This window comes from Dermacentor albipictus, chromosome 7, assembly GCF_038994185.2.
Source record: "Dermacentor albipictus isolate Rhodes 1998 colony chromosome 7, USDA_Dalb.pri_finalv2, whole genome shotgun sequence".
NCBI classification, from domain to species: Eukaryota; Metazoa; Arthropoda; class Arachnida; order Ixodida; family Ixodidae; genus Dermacentor; species Dermacentor albipictus.
The window spans coordinates 80,923,446-80,942,367 of NC_091827.1; the positions used below are offsets into that span (position 1 = coordinate 80,923,446).

Genomic DNA, 18,922 nt, shown 5'->3' on the forward strand with positions numbered 1-18,922 from the left:
CTATCTCCTGGTATCTGGCTCGGTACGTTTTAGTCCTCAGTACACCTGTCCTGGCTTCGAACAACAATGAGCTTCCCTTAGAGTTATCGTAAATATTTTCTTTGGCTATTTCTTGCTTAAACGTCCTGTATGTCTCCAATGCCGATTTGGTTTGCATCTCTGTACTCCACATACCCCTCTCTGCCTCCTTAACCTTTTTCTTGACAGATGATTACTTACTTGTTCCCCCGCTACTGCCCAAGTATTTGCTTGTCAATTTTCTAGTTCGCTTCCTCCACCTCGTGTCAACATTCCTCGTGTATAAGTAACTGAAAACCTTCCTAGCCCACCGAATTTCGCCCATTTTTCTCAATCGCTCCTCAAAGGCTATCTTGCTACTAGCCTCTCTGCCCTCGAAAGAAGACCATCCCAGATCCCCCTGCACTCCAAGATTTGGTGTCTTGCCATGTGCTCCCAGAGCGAGCCTACCCACCCCACGTTGCCTAATTTCCAACTGTTGCCGGGTATCTGTTTTAATACATAGAACCGCATTGGCAAAAGTCAGCCCTGGTACCATTACCCCCTTCCATATCCCTCGTACTACCTCGTACCTATTGTAGTTCCACAGTGCCCTACTCTTCATAATCGCTGCACTTCTGTTACCTTTAGTCGTTTATTTCGGATATTTTTCGTACTCTGTCAGATACTCAATGCCATTATTTATCCACACCCCAAGGTACTTGTATTTATCGACTATCTCCAGCGTGGCCTCCTGTATCTTGTGCTCGCCGCAACTGTTATCATTAAAAATCATGACTGCTGATTTTTCTTTGCTAAACTTCAAGCCTAATCTGTCTCCTTCTGTACCACATATGTCCATTAATTCCTGCAGATCTTCTGCATTGTCAGCCATTAATACAATATCATCCGCGTACATCAGTCCTGGTAATGACTGTTCAATCAATTTTCCTTGCTTGAGAAATGATAGGTTGAAGCCGAGTCCGCTTTGCTGTATTTTGGCCTCTAGACCTTGTAGGTACAGCATAAACATCAGAAGCGACAATGGGCACCCCTGCCTAAGCCCCCGCCGAATCATTACAGGCTCCGAAACCTGCTTTTCCCATTGTATAATCACCCAGTTACCTTTATAGATATCTTTTAAGAAATTGGTTACTCCATCTTGCACTCCTAAAGTTTCCAGAATGCGCCCTCTTGAAGTACACTGTCATAGGCTCCCTTGATGTCCAAAAAAGCCAGCCATAGGGGTCTGTGTTCCTTTTCAGCTATTTCAATGCACTGTGTTAGCGAGAACAGATTATCTTCTAGCCTCCTATGCTTTCGGAACCCATTTTGTAGCTCTCCAAGTACCCCCTCGTTCTCTACCCATGCCTGCAGTCTGTCCTTTATAATCTGCATAACGACCCTGTAAACCACTGACGTCACTGTTATAGGCCGGTAGTTATTTATTGCGTCACGTCGGCAGTGCCATCTGTTGCGAAGGCACGACACTACATCTAGCCCTCCCTCAACAACAGAATGCAGGTTATATGCACATGACCAAAAAAACCGTCGCTGCTTGTGGCGGCCAACTAAATAATTGCGCTAACAAATTGATAGTAAAGTCACTGGTGGCGATTGCCTAATAAAGTCGCTGCATTCATTAAGTTCATTGCACATAATCCCTGAACTTTGTTGGCGGTCTTCGCTCCCGTGTAGAACGGCGCAGCCCTGACTCTACTGGCTGATGAGGGTTTCCTGATTTGGCACCATGATCAGCACACAGTCCAGAGATTGTGGTTCCAGCTAGTGGGCTCCCTGGCTGTGTAGGTGGGCTCAGCGTGCAAGGAGGCAGTGGTGATACCAGCGGTTCTGGAGACTGAGTCATCAGTCGTTGGTGTTCTTTGTGATGTAGTGCTCTGTGTTCCTAAGGAGGGGGTCCGAGTTCTGGCGTTGCCTGCCGGCATTTCTATGTCCATACCCCCCCCCCCCCCCCCCCCCCTGCAGTGATTCTTGCCTCGTCGTTGCTTCTTGTACAGCTTCGTGGGGCACAGCGGACAATTGAGAGGCGTTCCACGTCCGGCCGTCCTCGAGGTGGAATGACCAACGACCTATGCGTTTCAGGATTTTGAGAGGAGTACTAAAACTGGGGGTGCCTTTCATTCGAGGTAGAGGACGTTTGACACACATGTAAGCACTCACTTTGAATTTGGGCTCCCTGGCTGCTCTGCGCTTGTCTGAATACGCCTTGTTTCTTTGTTGGTAATTGTATACATGGTGCCGAAGTGTATGCAGTTCGCGGGCAGTGTAGGTGCCGAAGTCTGCAGTTGGCTGGCTGATTACATATAATGATGTCCTCATGTGACGTCCATGTAGCAGCAATGCTGGGGACAGACCCGTGGCGCTGTGGTAGGTGGCACAGTAAATTTGTTTTTTGTTTTTATTGCGATAAAGACTTGCCCTTAAGGCATAATTCTTGGTGTGTATATGTGCATTATATGTGTGCTGTGAGGCCTGTGTTGTGTATGAATTGAAGCAGTGTTTTGTGGAATCTATTGTGATGTATCCAGCGGTCATAGCTGGTTGTCACACTGTAGAGTAGGCTGGCTTGCAGTAGGAGACGCAAGCGTTCCGATTTTAAACCAGTACATGTCCATATTAGGTGGTATGCATCTGCAGTAAATACCCAGGTATACATAACTTTCACGTGACGTCACCTCCGTCGTCTGCACCGACCGCCCGCCATTGCTCGGTACCACGTTTGGATCGCTTGCTCTTTGCCTGTGAAGTACAACGCGTCCGTGACAGGCGTGTACGACGGTTGAAGCGTGGCGGTGCTAAGAGGAAAGTGTTCGGAGTTTTGCCCTGCGTACTACGAAGGTCTTGTCGGCGCTACGTGGGCACGATACGAGATGAAGACGAAACTCTGCGACTGCGTGGACCCTTACACACTGAGAGTCGGCGCGGATGTGACTGCAGATGTGGAGCTGCTGCCAGCTACAACGCAGGTGGACATAATCAATTACCTGGTTTTATCAACCAGCTACGTCACATTGCAGCAGATGAAGGTGTATAAATCGCTGGATGCACACAACTACTTCACCAGCGGCTGGGTGCGGAACATTGCAGCAATGCGGCTCCAGTCGGAGCGCGTCATCGTACTCGGTGAGGTAAGGCAACAGCGAATGAAAACACATTTTTGTGCACGAGGAAGCGTAGACGACAGCGAAATCTCTCGTTTTTATTCTACGATTCCATTCAGACGCAGCCGATTTGCCGCACTAGCTATTTCTGTTCAGTCTTTGTGCACAGAGCAGTTAAATGTAAACGTGGTGCAGCTTTTCTCAGGTGCCCAAGAGTAAAGTTCAGATTGCACGTTTAGATGCCGCAACCGCTGTACGAGCTTCGCGATAGGGTCATTAACCAAACAAAACTTTCGAAAACTAATTCTAAGCAACATTAGTGCTTCCCCTGCACCTGCCATGCAGGTGCAGGGGAAGCTGTGCTGTGGTGCTGGTGTTGGTGCTGTGCTATTTGCTGTAGAGACATCAGTGCACTTAAGAGAAACGAGAACATGCACAGGAAGAAAAAATGCCTGGCTCCCAGCCAATTGCTCTGGCACACAGCCCAAGCGCCTAAGAGACATAGATTTCTCGTCATCCAAGATCAGGAAGAGAAAAATGGACTCGATTCACCTGCAGTAAGGTGTTGAAATCACATCAACGTGCCTCCCACAAGCCCTGTCACTAGCTCCTACTGAAGAGTCAATACAACTGTCCCATTCACGTCTTGCTGATGCTGGAGCTACACCAGCTGTCTTCATGGTCCACCCAAGGTACAGCGCTATGTTTGGGAAACCAAGAATGCTAGAACCACGTGTTCTGCGTGATCTCTCATTTGCAGAAGCTCGGTCTGAGGACTTGGAAACACTGATTAAACGGGGTTAGGACTTCCTTAGTGAGCTTCACATCAGTCAAGAAATGGTGGACCACGTCGAAAGTGCCACAAGAGGACAGTCAAGTTGTCCAAAGTGGTTTGTGTACCGTGCTGGCAGAATCACTGCTTCTGTGACAAAAAGTGTATGCTCGACGAGCTTGAAAAAGCCTTCTATAAGTCTCTTGAAAAAAATATGTTATCCTGAGCAGCAGAAGTTCACCTCCACATCAACAACATGGAGATTGGAGCATGAGTGTGACGCAATCACGAGCTACATGTCTGAAATGAAGCGGCATCATAGTGACTTTGAACTCTTAAAGCCGGGAGTTTACTTGAGCACACAGTACCCATACCTTGCAGCGACACCAGATGCTTTTATCAGTTGCACATGCTGTGGCAAAGGCGTCGTTGAGGTTAAATGCCCGTACACACTGGCCAGGAGAGGAATACAAGAGGCGAGCAATGACCCAAATTTTTGTCTAGAGAATGTGAATGGAAAGCTGACATTGAAACGAACGCACCCATACTACTTTCAAGTGCAAACACAAATGGCGGTATGCGAGACAATATATTGCGATTTTGTTTGGACCCCATTGTCAGTGTACATAGAAAGGGTGGCCAAGGACAATACCTTTTTGAGCTCCATGCTGTCCTCTACAAAGAAATTTTTTACACAAGTGATCATGCGAGAACTGCTTGCACAGTATTTCACCAGGAAAAGTACAGAAAGCAGCCAAAATAGCAAAGAGGAAGCCTCGTACTGTTTCTGCGGAGGGCCTGAATCTGGCAAAATGCTGGCATGCGAAGGCCAAAATTGCAAGTATGGCTGGTTTCACTATGTTTCTCTTGGTATTAAGAGGGCTCCAAAACAGAAACAGTGGTTTTGTGAGGACTGTGCCACTGGAAATAGCCAACAGAAAGCTACAAACCCCAACAGAGCTGCAGCACCATTCAGCTGCTTGTCAAACATTGTCAAGACTACACCTGAAGCGGCCAGTACAGCGACAAGTGTAAACACAGGATAGCTTAGTGAAGTGAAGCCTTGTCGCCCGTTATGTATACAGCAACAAACGTCAAGGCTACACACTGTGAATTTTGAATGCACAGCTAGATCCACGTAAACAACTATTGCTAAATGAAGAATAGCTTTAAGTGTGTAAATGCATCAATATGAACTGGTATGCCATATTTATGTCCAATACCCATAATTCTAGCTTTCTTTTGCTGAAATTGAAAAAGTTTCAGAATAAGAAGTTATTCATAAACTTACTGTTATTATTTACACAATACTGCAAGCTACCATTTTGCAGTCAGGGCAGGAGTGGTTAATACTAAAACAATCAATATGGTATTGCAGAGGGTAAAAAGACCAATTGTACTCAAGAACGCAGTCAAAACTTATTTGGGGTGCGAAGGCACTTGCAACTAAGGGGACGAACAAGTACACACACATAAAGATCATTCAAACGACAAAATGTTCCTTAATAAGCAAGCAGCAAAAGTGCAGACTTTATTGTCAACGTACAGGAATCAGAAATTTGACTATGAAAAGAGAAGCTGTGTCACAACTACAGGGAGAATATGCACATGTTGCGACAACACACTGCAGATCAGATTCAGTACATATCTACAAGCACATGTTTGTTCGAAGATGCATGTGTGTAGGCACGCACCAAGTGCTTGAGTGAATACTTGTGCGAATGTAAAAGCACTTGTGAAAAGTTCATACTTGTAAAAGAATGCCTTGAGTAAAACTTTGCAAACTGTCTACTGTGCAACATGCAGTTATTTACAATGCAATGGGAGAACAATGGAAGCAATCACTCAGTGAAATCACAAATAAAAATGCGCAATCAGCAAAGAATTGCAATGGGGGTCAGAAGACACGGATGGCAGTGAGACAACAAGGATGAGCGCTAACTTTCAACTGGGTATTTGTTCCCAGAAAAACATGTATTTGTAGGTTCGCACACCGATACAGCCCAATCACCGCAAATGGAAACCAGCCGCTTCCAGGAACGCAAATTTGCTTGTCGTCAGAGCAACCTAAGGGGAACTGATGCAGGTATCAGCGGCCCTCGCTATCAATGCAGCTTCAACACATCTCATATAACTTCATCTACATTCCTATACAAAACAGAGCACTCTTAAACTCGCGGGATCGAATCCCGGCCATGGCGGCTGCATTTCGATGGAGGCGAAATGCGAAAACACCCAAGTACTTAGATTTAGGTGCACGTTAAAGATCCCCAGGTGGTCGAAATTTCCGGAGTCCTCCACTACGGCGTGCCTCATAATCAGAAAGTGGTTTTGGCACGTTAAACCCCCATAATTTAGAGCACTCTTAAACAGGGGTTTACACCCACAATCACCGCAATGCACAGACACATGACCATCCCTACATCGGTTCATTTTTTTGTTATGTTATTTTAACCTATCGTGCAGGCATCTCTCCGACTGCCCAATGTAAACCTTCCCACACGATATGGCAAGGCGATGCACCACATTCTTTGTGCTATGACCCCCATTGCTGTATTTAACCAACTAGCCCAAGCCCATACAACAAGAATGTCCGCAAGGCTGTTCACGAGGGCAGTTTTGGATTTGCAGGAACTACCGATGGACAAAGGTTGGTGAGGGCACAGCAAACTGTTACAATCATATCAAGTGGTGTGAATGCGTGTCCTGCCTTGCTAGCCACGTAGTGAATTGGCTGGACCGCTTTCATTATCAAATATTTGTTCCGCACAAGCCCTATCACCCGTTCTACATGAATGCGAACATTGGCCAGTTTTCTCGTGTTTTCTACATCCAGCGCAGTAAGTTGTTTCTGGCCTCTAGTGAAAGCAGGGATATGGAGTTTAGCACAGTACAACCCTAAAGTGTCTGCAGTGTCAAAACCTCTGTCAGCTAAAACAACATCCCCTTGTGACAAATATTCCAAAATGCCACAATGTTCGGTTATGTGCTTATCGCTAGCTCTGCCTCCCCAACCTTCAGAAATGTATGTAAATACACCTTGTGGACAGATGCCAATTAAAAACTTTGCAGTGTTGCTGTTCTTATAGTTTGACCAAGTCTCGCTTCTTGGCTGCAAGGATGATGGTCTTTCAATTTTGATCTCAAAGCAGTCAATTATGACTGCCACTTTTGAGCCAAATGATTCAAAAAACGCTTGTGGCATTGTCCTTTGTATATCATTTCGTGACGGCCACACGATTTGTGACCTCAGCCTGGAAAAGGCAGCATCCAGCCACTTCTCAAAAATTCTGCTGACGGTAGCGCATGAAATGTGAAACCTGTAGGCAAGATCCTGGTGTGGAAAGTTGAACTTAAGTTTCATTAAGAAAATAATGAACTCTTGAAACTTTGGCAACCCATTTTGCGGCGCATGTTTTACAGCCGACTCGACCAGTTGGAATACAGCATGCAAGACCGAATAGTTTATCATTCCTGAGTAAAAGGCAACTTTGGCGTCATCTTGACGCAGAGATGCTTCCGTAACTTCAAGCAATTCTTTTTGCTTTTTTAAGGTGCACAATTCAGAAGTAAGTCTCTTGTTGTCTGCCTCAAGTGCTTGGATGTTTTGCCCCGTTAAATCTGTCTGCACACCAATATCACCTGCAAAAGAAGAAAAAGAAAAATGTAAACCAAATTTCAAGTGATTAACAGTAGGTAGTATCACAAAATTTTGTTGCAAACTTACGTCTGCGTGGTTCTGAGTCCACAGTAGAAACTGGAAGCTCCATTCGACATTCTGCCTCATTTTCCGAGCTTGCACTGCTTTCGGGAAACTCGATCCCCGCGGGAGACTGTTGCGCTGCTACGCTGGCTTCGACAGCATCCTTTTCTTTCTTTTTTTGGCTGCGCTTCTTCGATCGCTGGAACCTCGCTTCGTTGGTCAAAGGTCTTTCACCATCGTAACCCAGATGCTGCATTGGTGCCCAGTCAGGGTTTGCCTCATCCATCAACTTGGAAGGCTTGCCTGCAAATATTTAGAGCCATCGCGAAACCTCCCAATGTAATGATCACATAGGGTGGTGAGACTTCGAGCTGCCGACACGAAAGCACCCATGTTTTTACACGGCACATAACGACGTTGCACAGGCAGTGTTTTAAGAATGAGCAGAAAAAAGTGAGCAGCGTACGTAAACGGCAGTCAAGAACTGCTGGCGTGCAGCGAAAAAAGCGAAATTTGTACCTAAACAGCAATCAGGAATTCCTGGCGTGCAGCGTACAGTAACAGAAGCGAGAGAAAGATCCGCGTACGTAAACAGTGGACGAGATCTACTGCGTGCGAGCATCGCAATCAGCGGCATGGCTTGCCTATATCGGTGTGTAAATGCATGCGGGTGTGCCTTTCCCTTACCTGTGATGAAGTGGCGACCGCAGACACGGACGGTTTCAAGGTTCTTCAAGTCGCTCCTATTAATGCGAGCAAGCCAGAGGCTCCTGCGCTTTTCGGAGAGAATCCTCGTTCTCTCACACTGCCGAGTTATTATTTTAGGCAAACTGTGTAATCCTACGCTCGAGCCAGTGCAGCTGGGCCTCTTAGCACTCTTGCTTCTTGTTCGGCAACCATATATTGCGCATATAGGCATTATTTCGAATAAAGCAAGGACTACGGAAAGACGCAAACACAGTCGTCCGTACGGCTGCCGGTTCGGTTGGTACTCAGCAATGGCGGACGCGGTCACGGAAGCTGCTGGAAGTGACGTGCGTGCAAGTTATGTATTCCGTAACGGTGGCCTTGATGGGTCGCTGCTCCAGTAGAGAGAGTTGTATGTATGATTTGAGGACCCTGTTGAACCTTTCCACCGCACCATTGGCTTGAGGGTGGTAAACTACAACATGCAAGCGAGGAGTAGGTGTGAGCTTGAATTAAAGGAGAGGGGGTTTGAGCGACACGCCTGCCCATGTTGTGTTGTGGGCGCATATTTCGTGGAAGAGGAGAGACCTTGATGCAAGATCTTAGGTGATGAGAGAGATGTGTGTTTTGCACTTCGAGCGGGAGGGGTTGCGTCCCAGGTCAATCGATCTTTCTCCTTGCTGATGTAACTGAAAGCCTGGAGATTTGTGCTGTTTGCCGAGCCTCGATGATTTCTTCAAGCGTAGTATAAACTCCAAGGTTCATCAGGCTCTCTGTACTCGTGCGCGTCGGAAGACCTAGTACTCTCTTGATGCTTTTCCGTATGAGGTTTTAATTTAGTTCTCTGGTGGAGTTGCCACTTGTCCATGTTTGTGACATAGTCCTCCCGAAGACCAGCATGACTGTTGAAGCTAGCAATTTATCGAATGACCCCTTCCAACTTGGAAGTCAGACAGTTGATCGTGCAGCCCAAAAAAGTTCGCTTTCGTGAGAATTTCGTTCTTGTGCAAAGAGACAGCACAGATAGGTAATGCATCACAGAGCAAAGATTTACAGTCAAAATTCCGTTAGCCTACTTTGCAAGCTTTGCTGGAGGATATAGAACTGCATTGCTGACAGTACAAGGTGCACTGCAGGCATTGACCAGCAGTGGCAGCACTGCCGTAGCGTAGTATTCTCGGTCAATTGCTTTCAGAGATTTGATCACTTTTGCTTGCGTAACTTGGCAGCGGACACAGAGCAACAGCGCATGCAGCAGCATTTCTCCAGCACACGCTGTTACGCGTAGGCACTGGTGCGTCCGGTGCCAAGTGCAAAAGCGATCGAAATAATGGTCTTTTTGCGCAAATCTACGGCCGGTGCCGAATCCAAAAACAACAATCCAAAGAATCAAAAGAAAACATGCCCCTAGCTTTCTGAGCCATCTTTGTTAGGTCGCACCTAAAACTGCAATGCTTTGCACTTCTACTTACTAACATCCCTTCATTCCACCCAGCAAAGCACTAGAGCTCTAATTAACAGCACAGAACAATGATGAATAAGAGCCCCATACCTTTCTTAAATGCCGGGGTGTTCAACGAACGCCTTGGAGTTGCATCTCATCTGTGAGGGCGAAACCCCTGTATGCCATGACATCGCCATGTACCATGTGGTCGCTGATGCCACTGCTGTTAGCGATAAATTTGTCCGAGGCACGCCCTCCATAAGCTTTGAACACAAACATTATAAAACCATTTGGGGCAATGGCTACAAGAGACTTCACGGTGTTATGTGCTTTGTAGCTGCTGAATGTTTGTGCCCTCGTCACCAGCTTTATGGGGCGCTGCAAAAACACCTCTGTGCAATCAAGAATGCATGTGGTGTCATCATGCTTATTTCCAATGAAAGAATCTGGCATGCTGTTTTAAATGTGCGAGTTTGGCAGCCAGATGACAACCTTCTTCATGATCTTGCAGAGCAGGTTGAGTATGTATGAAACGTGGTTGCCAACACTCAACACAGAGATATGGAAAATCTGTGCAAGGTGTCCATACAACAGCCCAAGGTGAAGCCTCATGTGGCACAATAATAACTGATCAGTACGTGTGAGAACACTTGGCTTCTTTGCTAGGATAGAAACTGCTCTTACAAGTCTCTCAAACATGGTCTGGGATTGACCAATGTAAAATAAAATGTTGTCTCTTGATAGTGATTCAGCAAATAATTTTCCTTTGTACCCAATGGGGAGATGCTGGACATATCTGTGGTCCTCATATGAATTGACTTCCCACTGTGTCCACCGGTCGCATATTTGCACCTGTGAACAAAAGTGCATAAGCTTCAGAACCCCGCAGGCTCATTATGTTGAGTACATGGTTAGTACGAACCACATAAGTAAGCATCAACTCCAAAATATAAAGATATTTGTCACCGTAGAGTAGGTTTTGCTACGATGCAGATTTTACTCTCAGTGAATATCACACTATATTATGCATCTGCAGATTATAGACACTTCACATTTGTACGCAAGCATGTTTGTTTTGCACGGAAGTTATTGAAAAAATGCTTGTTACATTTTTTCCAAGAATTGTTTATTGGCATGAAGGCACTAGAGTTTGGTGTTAGTTTTTGGGTTTTGCTCACGGTGAGTTTCTTGAAAAGCCGCAGGTATTTGAGGCTGCAGAAGCGGCGCATAACTCGGTCGTTTTTAGGATCCCACAACCCAAGTGCCCCGATGATGATCGCCTCCACGGTCACCTTCTGGTATTTCTGCAGCAGGTACTCTTGGACTGTCTTGTACTTCTCCTCCTCCCCCTGCCAGGCCCCGTTCAGGGCTGCAGGCCAGTTCTCGAATGGGCAGGTTACATCCACGATGATTGCCTCCTCGTGCCTACAAAGCATGAGGTCAAGACAAAGATTAGTACTTCCTACTGGCTGATTCTCGTGGTTGGTTGACAGTGAACATGGTGGAGGCAGTGGCTTTCACTCGGTTCACGATTGGGTTGTGGTGGTTTGTGTATGCTTGACTGTGAGTCATGCAGTGACACAGGACATGTGGCAGGGTCTCTGGTTGACCGCCACAAATCCTTGGTCCACGGCCATAGCCCATGGCCTTGCTGCATTCAGGGGAACAACGTTTTGAGCCCGGTGAACGAAACGCCAGTTAGCAACCTTCGTGAATTGGCCGGTATCCACAAAGCGGGAACTGCTCCGGTCGTTGGCAACGCACTCTATCACTTTCCCTTGACCGGGGTTTTGGTGGAGATCCTGATTTCATGCGTTCGCCAGTGCCGTCCTGAGTTTCCTCACCACCTTAGTACGTTTCCTCGGACCAAGTGTTATGTCACCCCGGGAGATGCGGGGGCCTTCTTTGAATTCTCGGGTGATACCAAGACGCCGAGAAGTCTACAGGCCTCTGCCCACATGGACTGGAGCTGCGTCGTCATGGCCTGGAAGTCGCCCTCCGTCTCGCCGCTCAGATAGGCGGCCATGTCACCAGGTTCTGCAACCCGTCTCATCTTCCTGCTTGTCACCACGATCAGCGCCTGCAGTGCTAGGTTCTGGACTTCCGTGTATGCAGAGGAGAGAAGTTTGAAGGCATTGTTAATTCTGCCGATGGCACTTCTGCCGCCACAGGAATGCCAATGGCGCCAGCTGTGGAGCTACCATAAAGGTAGTCATTAGCAGCGTTGGCAGGCAGGTGGAGGTTCGTTTGATGAGTGGGGGAAGTGTTGTGTCAAGGCGAGACCATTCTGCCTTACCAAGGGAGCCACACCTCATGGCAAAATTGAGTGCCAGAAATACAAATGTTCTAACGCCGTCCAATCTCTGCCATGGGGCGAGCATCGAGGTAAGCACGTGGTGACCCACGTTGATGGCTTCGTCCACGGTTGCCTGGTCTGGTAGTATTGAGAACCCCACTGATTGCCCAAGGAAGTTGTGTGCCTCGAAGTCACTGATTAACTCTTTCCTTACCATGGGGAAATTGGCTGTTTTCTTTAATGGTTTTTTCATGCAGTACATAAAAGTGAAGGTAAATGAACATGCTTTCAAATAGTACTTATTTTAACAATGTAATAAAAAAAACTATTTACATAACAAAATTCTTGAGCAAAGAAAACAAGAAAATTTCAAAAATTTTTGAGTAAGGAGTAAAATTTCTAGCAAAAATTTTTTTAGCAAAATTTCAAAATATACAAATTGCGGCTATATCACTAGGCAACATTTCTTCAATAAAATACACCCATGCATTAAGTACTCTTTGTGTTGTGAAAAATTACAACATGCATAGTGAAATATTCAAGTTCTTGATTGGTCCTACTAACGATTTTTTTTTTCAAGGAAAGAATTGACTTGTAGCACAATATTATATGCCAAAACGCGTATACTAAATGCACATTGCAAAAGCACATTTCGGAAAAAAAAGCAGTTATAACAAAATGCGTAATAAAAACTAGCAAACACAAACAAATAATGAAATTCACCGCAAACTTCCTTAAAGGGAAGCTGAAATGGTTTTCAATTTCCATGAATTGCTGCGATTGGGAAGAACAGGCCTAATAACTGACGGTTCCGAAATTTTTTTTTTTTTTCGTTTTGTTAATATAAGGGGCGGGAATTGCTTTCTAAATCACCCGCACGGACACGCCCCCATCGCTTCCCGGAGCGCCGGGTGAGGTTGTTGCCAGAGGAGAGAACCGGCGAGAGTGACGTCATGGGCGGAGACCGAGCCAACAGAGTCCAGCCGGTTCAACTCCTTTCTGGGCAAGTGCCACTTCCAGTACTGCCCTGCTGCGGCACAGAGTCCTCAATAGTCTTGAACTTGTTACGCACTGCGTGAGCTTCTGTTTATTCCTAATCTCTTGCACCTCCTGGCCGCACAAGCAGTTCTCTTCATCTTCCATCAATACGCAGCACATGCAGGTGCACCTAGTTTAATGAAAGCCTGATTAGGCCCACATTGATGCACTGGAGAAATACAAACATTTGAAGCCGTTAACGTCTGGTAACACAGTTTTAGCGTAGCTGGATAGCCTTATGACAGATGCGAAAACGCGTTGTTGCTAGCGTTACTTACTCTGTTTCATACATCAGGTGCAACGCTGTGGAGGCTTGAGATACGTCTTGCAGTGGCTGCGTTTGCACTTAGAAAAAGTTCGGTGTTTCTTGACCCGATTTTTAAGAAAACTTTCCATATATAAGCTCAGTTCCGAATTAAAAAAAAAAAGAATTTACCCATAGAAACCATCCGTGTACTTATACGGCTGCTAACACATTATTTTAAAAAAACATTTCTTTTCGGTATTGTTTAATTGCAGCCCATTGCGGCAGCTTCACGTGCATGCTCGCGCGAGCAAACACCACTGGCACGGTGCGAAGCATAGACGGAAACGCGCGCAGTAATAAATTTTGGTGACCGGACTTAGAGCGTAGCTTCCACAGCGTTGCACCTGAGGTATCAAATGGAGTGTAGGCTTGCCTAGTGACATTCGACGTACGGTTCAGTTATCGTGTTTACCACACGGCGGTGCTAAAACTGCCTAATATCTTTATGTCAACACTAACATGGAGCATGCATACCGATGCTTGATCGAGCCACACTCGCAAAGTCGTCGAACCATAGTATGAATATTGCACATATAATACCTCTGGTCATCTCTGGATGTGTATGATAAGCAACTTGGCTGTACCTCACAGCACTGCATATGCGCGCTTTGAAACGCGGCACTTATGTTTGCGATCGTGTATCAATGCTGAAAAAACCACGGGACTTTAGACAAGCAGCGGCAAGGTGCTTGACATCGCGGAATTGCACCCGTGTTTAGAATCTAATGAGAAGTTAGTGCTTCGGCATTCTTCCAGCAGCATGTTCCCAGTGACACTTTAGCGCATTTTTTCTCCCGTCATTGCAACGTGCAGCTACATGAAAAAAAAAAAGAACATACGTACCAGCTAAGATTTCCAGCGTGGGAGAAGGTGCACACATCGCTCTCGCTGTTGGCACACTCAACATCGTCGTTGCCGCCATCGTTTTCCGTATCGGCTGTGGGTTCAAACATGTACGGGGAAAATACAAGCTGTCGGAGACAGCGAGAACGTTCCATCTTACAACGCAGCTATGAAGCCAGAACAGCAGAACCGCGTGCTACCAGAGAGAAAGGAATGGTGCTACGCTCTGAAACGGAGACATGCGGCGGCGCTGACCGGCGACTACCGCCAACGACGTCACAGCGGCCCCGACCAATCACGGGCAACAGCGGCGTTCGCGCGACGGCCTGAGGCGCTGGTGTGCGTTTTCTTGAAAAAACAGCCGCTTGCGTTTGTTTCCACCCTTTTTGAACCAGATATTCGTGTTCAGGGGACTAAAAACTGTAGAATGCGGCAGAGAACTCAATTTTTTTCGAAAAGTGTTTCAGCTTCCCTTTAATGATTAGCTTATATTTTCATAGCAAAAAATTCTATAAAACTTATGACATATACAAAATAGTTAACACTCCATAGCAGAATATCACAGCAAAAATGAAAGTTGTAGATCAATAACTTTTCGAGCCACAAATGTTTCATTCAGCTAGATTGGTGTGCCAGTCGCCGAAACAGTTTCTCGTTGTGAAGCACAACGGCACATTGCATGTGCGACAGAACACATTTATCTTGTCTTGAACTTTCTTTTCCTCATAGCACTTCTTACAGTTTCGGTGGACGTCCTTTCTTTCAGGCTTGTGCTGTGCAGCTGGCAAGAGAGAGACAGGAACTGGGTGCTATGTCGTCTAGCTCTAGGAGCTGTCCAGTCAGCTCTGTCCTGAAGGCCAGCTGGTCAAATCGAGAAGGTCTAGAAAGCTCGGATGCTTGGGGATGCTGTGTGCGATATGCTTGAAAAATAATGTAGCTGTTCACAGCTGCGATGTCGATACAGTGGAAGAATAACGTTTTCCACCAGTGGACGCATTTCCTCAAAACATTGTACATGGCAATGAGCTGGTCTGATTTATCGACTCCTAGCATTCCGGCGTTATATTCGTCAATGAGCTGTGGCTTTTTTATTGCGATTTGTTGCCACTTGCCGTCCTTTTCTCGCCGTTTGGCAAGCACGTGCGAGTTAGCTGTGTGTGCAGAGCTAACCCTATGCAAAACACGTCAATCTTTCCATTGAATATACAATTCTCCCTTGTCTCTCAGCCAGCGGACGTCTCCTCTTTTAGCTCTCCTCTCCCAAGTGACGCCTTTCAGTTCTGTGGGGAATCCCTGGCGATCTTTTCGTGTTGTGCCACGCGCTAGTGTCTTGCGTTCCAAGAGGTGTAGAAGAAGAGAGGTCGAAGTGTAGAAGTTTTCCATATATATAATGCACCCACGATCAAGGTACTTATCGCAAAGCTTAGTGACCACATCAAAGGCCAGCCCATTGGCACTAGGTTTTTCACGCTTCCCTGTATACACTATGAACTGGATGGTGTAGCCGGCGTTTGGGTCCGCAAGAACCCGTAATTTGTAGCCCCATTTCACAACTTTGTCTTTGATGTATTGCCGAATGCCAGACCGCGCTTTGGATTTTACCATTCTTTCGTCCATTGAAATTTCGCGATAAGGCTGGAACAATGATGCGGAGCAGTCGTTCATGTGCTGAAGAAGCCACGACACCTTGTCTAGCTTCTGCGGGGCAGCGCCGTTGTTTGTATCTGGGTCAGAAATATGTAGCATGGCCAGGAGCACAGCGAAACGTCGCCTTGGCATGATGTTTGGAGGGAGGAGTCGGAAAACAATTTTGATGTACTCCAATACAAATGCAGCCGCAGCAGTTTCAGTACTCCCATGTGCAACAGTAGGGCGATGAACATCATTTCTGCTGGGGTTACCTCTTTCCAAGAGCCATCCTTCTCGCTGTAGGTCGGTTTCTCAATGATGTGCATCCATGTATACTTGTTGGTATTTGCACAAATAGCGTGAATGACCTCCCCCGTAAAGAAAAGGCTGTTCTGGTCATCTGGCGAAGTCCGCTGCCTTCGCAGCAATTATGGGTCCACTTAATGGAATATTCCTGCTGCGAACATCCTTTATCCACGTAATGACAGCAGTCTCCATCTCGGGGTGAGCCGACGTCCATAGTCTTTTCCGCGAGGGCTCAATCTCTTTTTGGTAAGCATCGATGATAGAGTCCTTGTTCTTGATGTAGGTAGACAACGCGCTTTTTTTGATGCCATACTTCTCGGCAATCGCTGTCTTCGTTAAGAGACCACGTTCAACCGCCTGCAATATTTCAACTTTAGTCTTTAAATCCTTTGCCGAGTACTTTCCGCGGCTCGCCATGATCGGCACAGTCGATGAGACGTCAGCGGCGAGATACCACACAAACGAGCAAGCTCATGCAAAATACGACAAGAAAAGACTACTCGTGCATTCCACCGATCACAGCCGCCGCAGCGCAACGAAAACCTGAAACGGCTTGCTCCGGAGCATCGGCGGCGGCGGCGCCCGCGCGTCAGAGAAAACCTGCTACGGCATGCGCCGGAGAGTGGTGTGCAGCGAGCGATGAGCGAGCGCGGCTTCGGCCGCTTATCTGTTTTTTCTGCCAGCGTCCGCTGCGGCGTACGCGGTTGTTGCGACGCGCGTCTTTTCTTTTCTTTCTTTCCTCTTATCTTTGATCTCTCCTCTATCTGCACGCGGTAGCGGTGATGGCTCGGCCTGAGCCAGTCGGCAGGCCCGTGCACTTTCCTTTTCATCCTTCCCTCAGTCGCAACAACAACGCCGGAGGCTCCAGCAAGGAAATTGGCGGCTCGCCTCGTGCGTGCAAAAATGCGCGCTGGCTTACTTATTCTCGTCGCTGTGCATATTAAAAAAAAATACCGACGATTACGTTACTTCCTAATGCGAAATTTGAGCGCAGCAAATAAGCTGTTTCACCTTTTCGATAGATTGAGGCAAAGAAATCGAGCAACACATGTATGCGCTATCACAGAATTTTTTTTTTTTCACACGTATTCCGTTAACAAAGACTCCACTAACAGTTCTTGACAGTCATGAAGGAAGCTTTGTGGTCGGAGAAATAGACTGATATATGTTGAACTTGCTACACCAATGCTTGATTCTCAAAGACGAGATCTATACAAGTGCCTCGCGAGGTTGTCACAGCCGTGGGACGCGTTACGAGCGAGAGGAACGGGATATTCTCCCGCATAAGTGTTAGGAAATTGCTGTTTGTCTTTATGTCAACATTAAAGTCCCCCACTACTAACATCGGTGTGGATCGATGGACGGTTAATGCGAGTTGCAGGAAGTGCACGACGTCTTTCGTGAGTGCGGTAGGGGCGAAGTAGGCAGCTACTATACTTTGCGGCGCACAGTTCGCCAACTTCATGTGACGTGCCAAACATTTCGACTGGTATTGCAGAGAGACCTGTGCGCAAGTAGATAGCGACTCCCGCCGCTCTGTTGTGGTCTCTGCGAGCACCACAGCAGTATAGGAAATCTATGATTTCGAGAGGCTCTTCGGGATCCATCCAGGTTTCAGCAAAGCAAAGTACAGAGGAATGGCGCAGAATGTGATCGTGGTGTACGTCCTTGGCATGTGCGGCAAGGGAGCGTACGTTAAGAGCGGAGATCAACAAGTAGTGCGGCTGTTCAGTCATGGCGAGGCACTTGGCGGTGATGGTGTCAAGTTTGTGGGACTGCAACCGACGAAATTCATCGGCTAGCTTTCTGTCCGGATTGGCTTTTCCGTGGTAGAATGTGAAGTCGTTGTCAACATTGGTCAGGTAGAGTCCGTTGATGTCTGTAGCGCGACTCAGTGCCACGTATACCAACCTCTGTGGATGATTCTTGGCGTAGGAGTACACGACTTCATCATATGTGCCACCCTGGGATTTATGAATGGTAATGGCGCTCGCCTGCACAACGGGAAGCTGGCATCTTCTTACCGATACCTTCGTCTTCTTATCGATAACGCAGGTGACGGTACGCCTTTCAATCGGTATCCAGTTCGGTTGAATGTTTCTGTTGAGCTTGCTTAACTGGTGTGATTTTGCGGCCGCTACGGTTCCGATCGCAAGTTTGGAGCCAAGCTCCCCGAACTGCAACCATATGCGTAGCGGTTTCCCATGGGTGTCGTTTTCGATGAATTTCAGTGTTCCCACCGATCCATTAACAAGGCCATCGGAAACATCCACGTTGAGGGTGATCATGTAAGGCTTGCCAATGCACAGCATTATATTTGCTGGCAAATTTCCTATTTCGGCCTTGGGTAACGTTTCGACCTTACGCATGGCCTCTGTTTGCTCTTGCATAGACCTACACCCAACGATTGTATCCTGTGCCGTGCATGGTACAGCATTATCCTGTGCTACTATGGCCTTTGTTGTGTTGTAGTAATCAGATTCCTTGTTGGAGTAGAACAAGCGTATGCCACCGGGGCAAGAAGCTTCTGCTTCCTGCTGTGGAACGAACCGACTCTCGATAAGTGAGATTTCCTCGGGGTCTAATTCGACACCATCTCCAATTTTGGAAAGCAACGTGGAGAACCTGAGATTGTTTTGTCGTACCACTTTAATGAGTGCAAAGTAGGCGAGATGGTGCCACGCGATTTCTGTGTTAAACACGTCGTCTGTTTTGACGCGCCTGAACACCTCAGCTGCACGAACGGGGGGAAGCTGACGCAGGTCCCCACAGAGAATG

The 18,922-nt window shown here is 46.9% G+C and overlaps 1 protein-coding gene and 1 pseudogene across 2 annotated transcripts; both read right to left on the reverse strand.

Annotated features, from left to right (window-relative positions):
* Positions 1–4,131: 4,131 nt before the first annotated feature.
* LOC135899046 (uncharacterized) lies at positions 4,132–16,992 on the reverse strand. Of its 2 annotated transcripts, XM_070522402.1 has the most exons (3): positions 14,210–16,992; positions 7,619–7,897; positions 4,132–7,533 (listed from the first exon to the last, which is right to left on the reverse strand). In XM_070522402.1, the coding sequence occupies exons 1-3, from the start codon at positions 14,286–14,288 to the stop codon at positions 6,497–6,499; spliced, it is 1,395 nt and encodes a 464-aa protein (XP_070378503.1). In that variant the 5' UTR covers positions 14,289–16,992; the 3' UTR covers positions 4,132–6,496. The 2 variants fall into 2 exon arrangements, 1 of the variants encoding a protein (XP_070378503.1); XR_011507445.1 differs by lacking the exons at positions 4,132–7,533; positions 7,619–7,897 and adding an exon at positions 7,913–11,150.
* A 260-nt stretch (positions 16,993–17,252) lies between these two features.
* LOC139047422 (uncharacterized) lies at positions 17,253–18,718 on the reverse strand (annotated as a pseudogene).
* Positions 18,719–18,922: the final 204 nt, after the last annotated feature.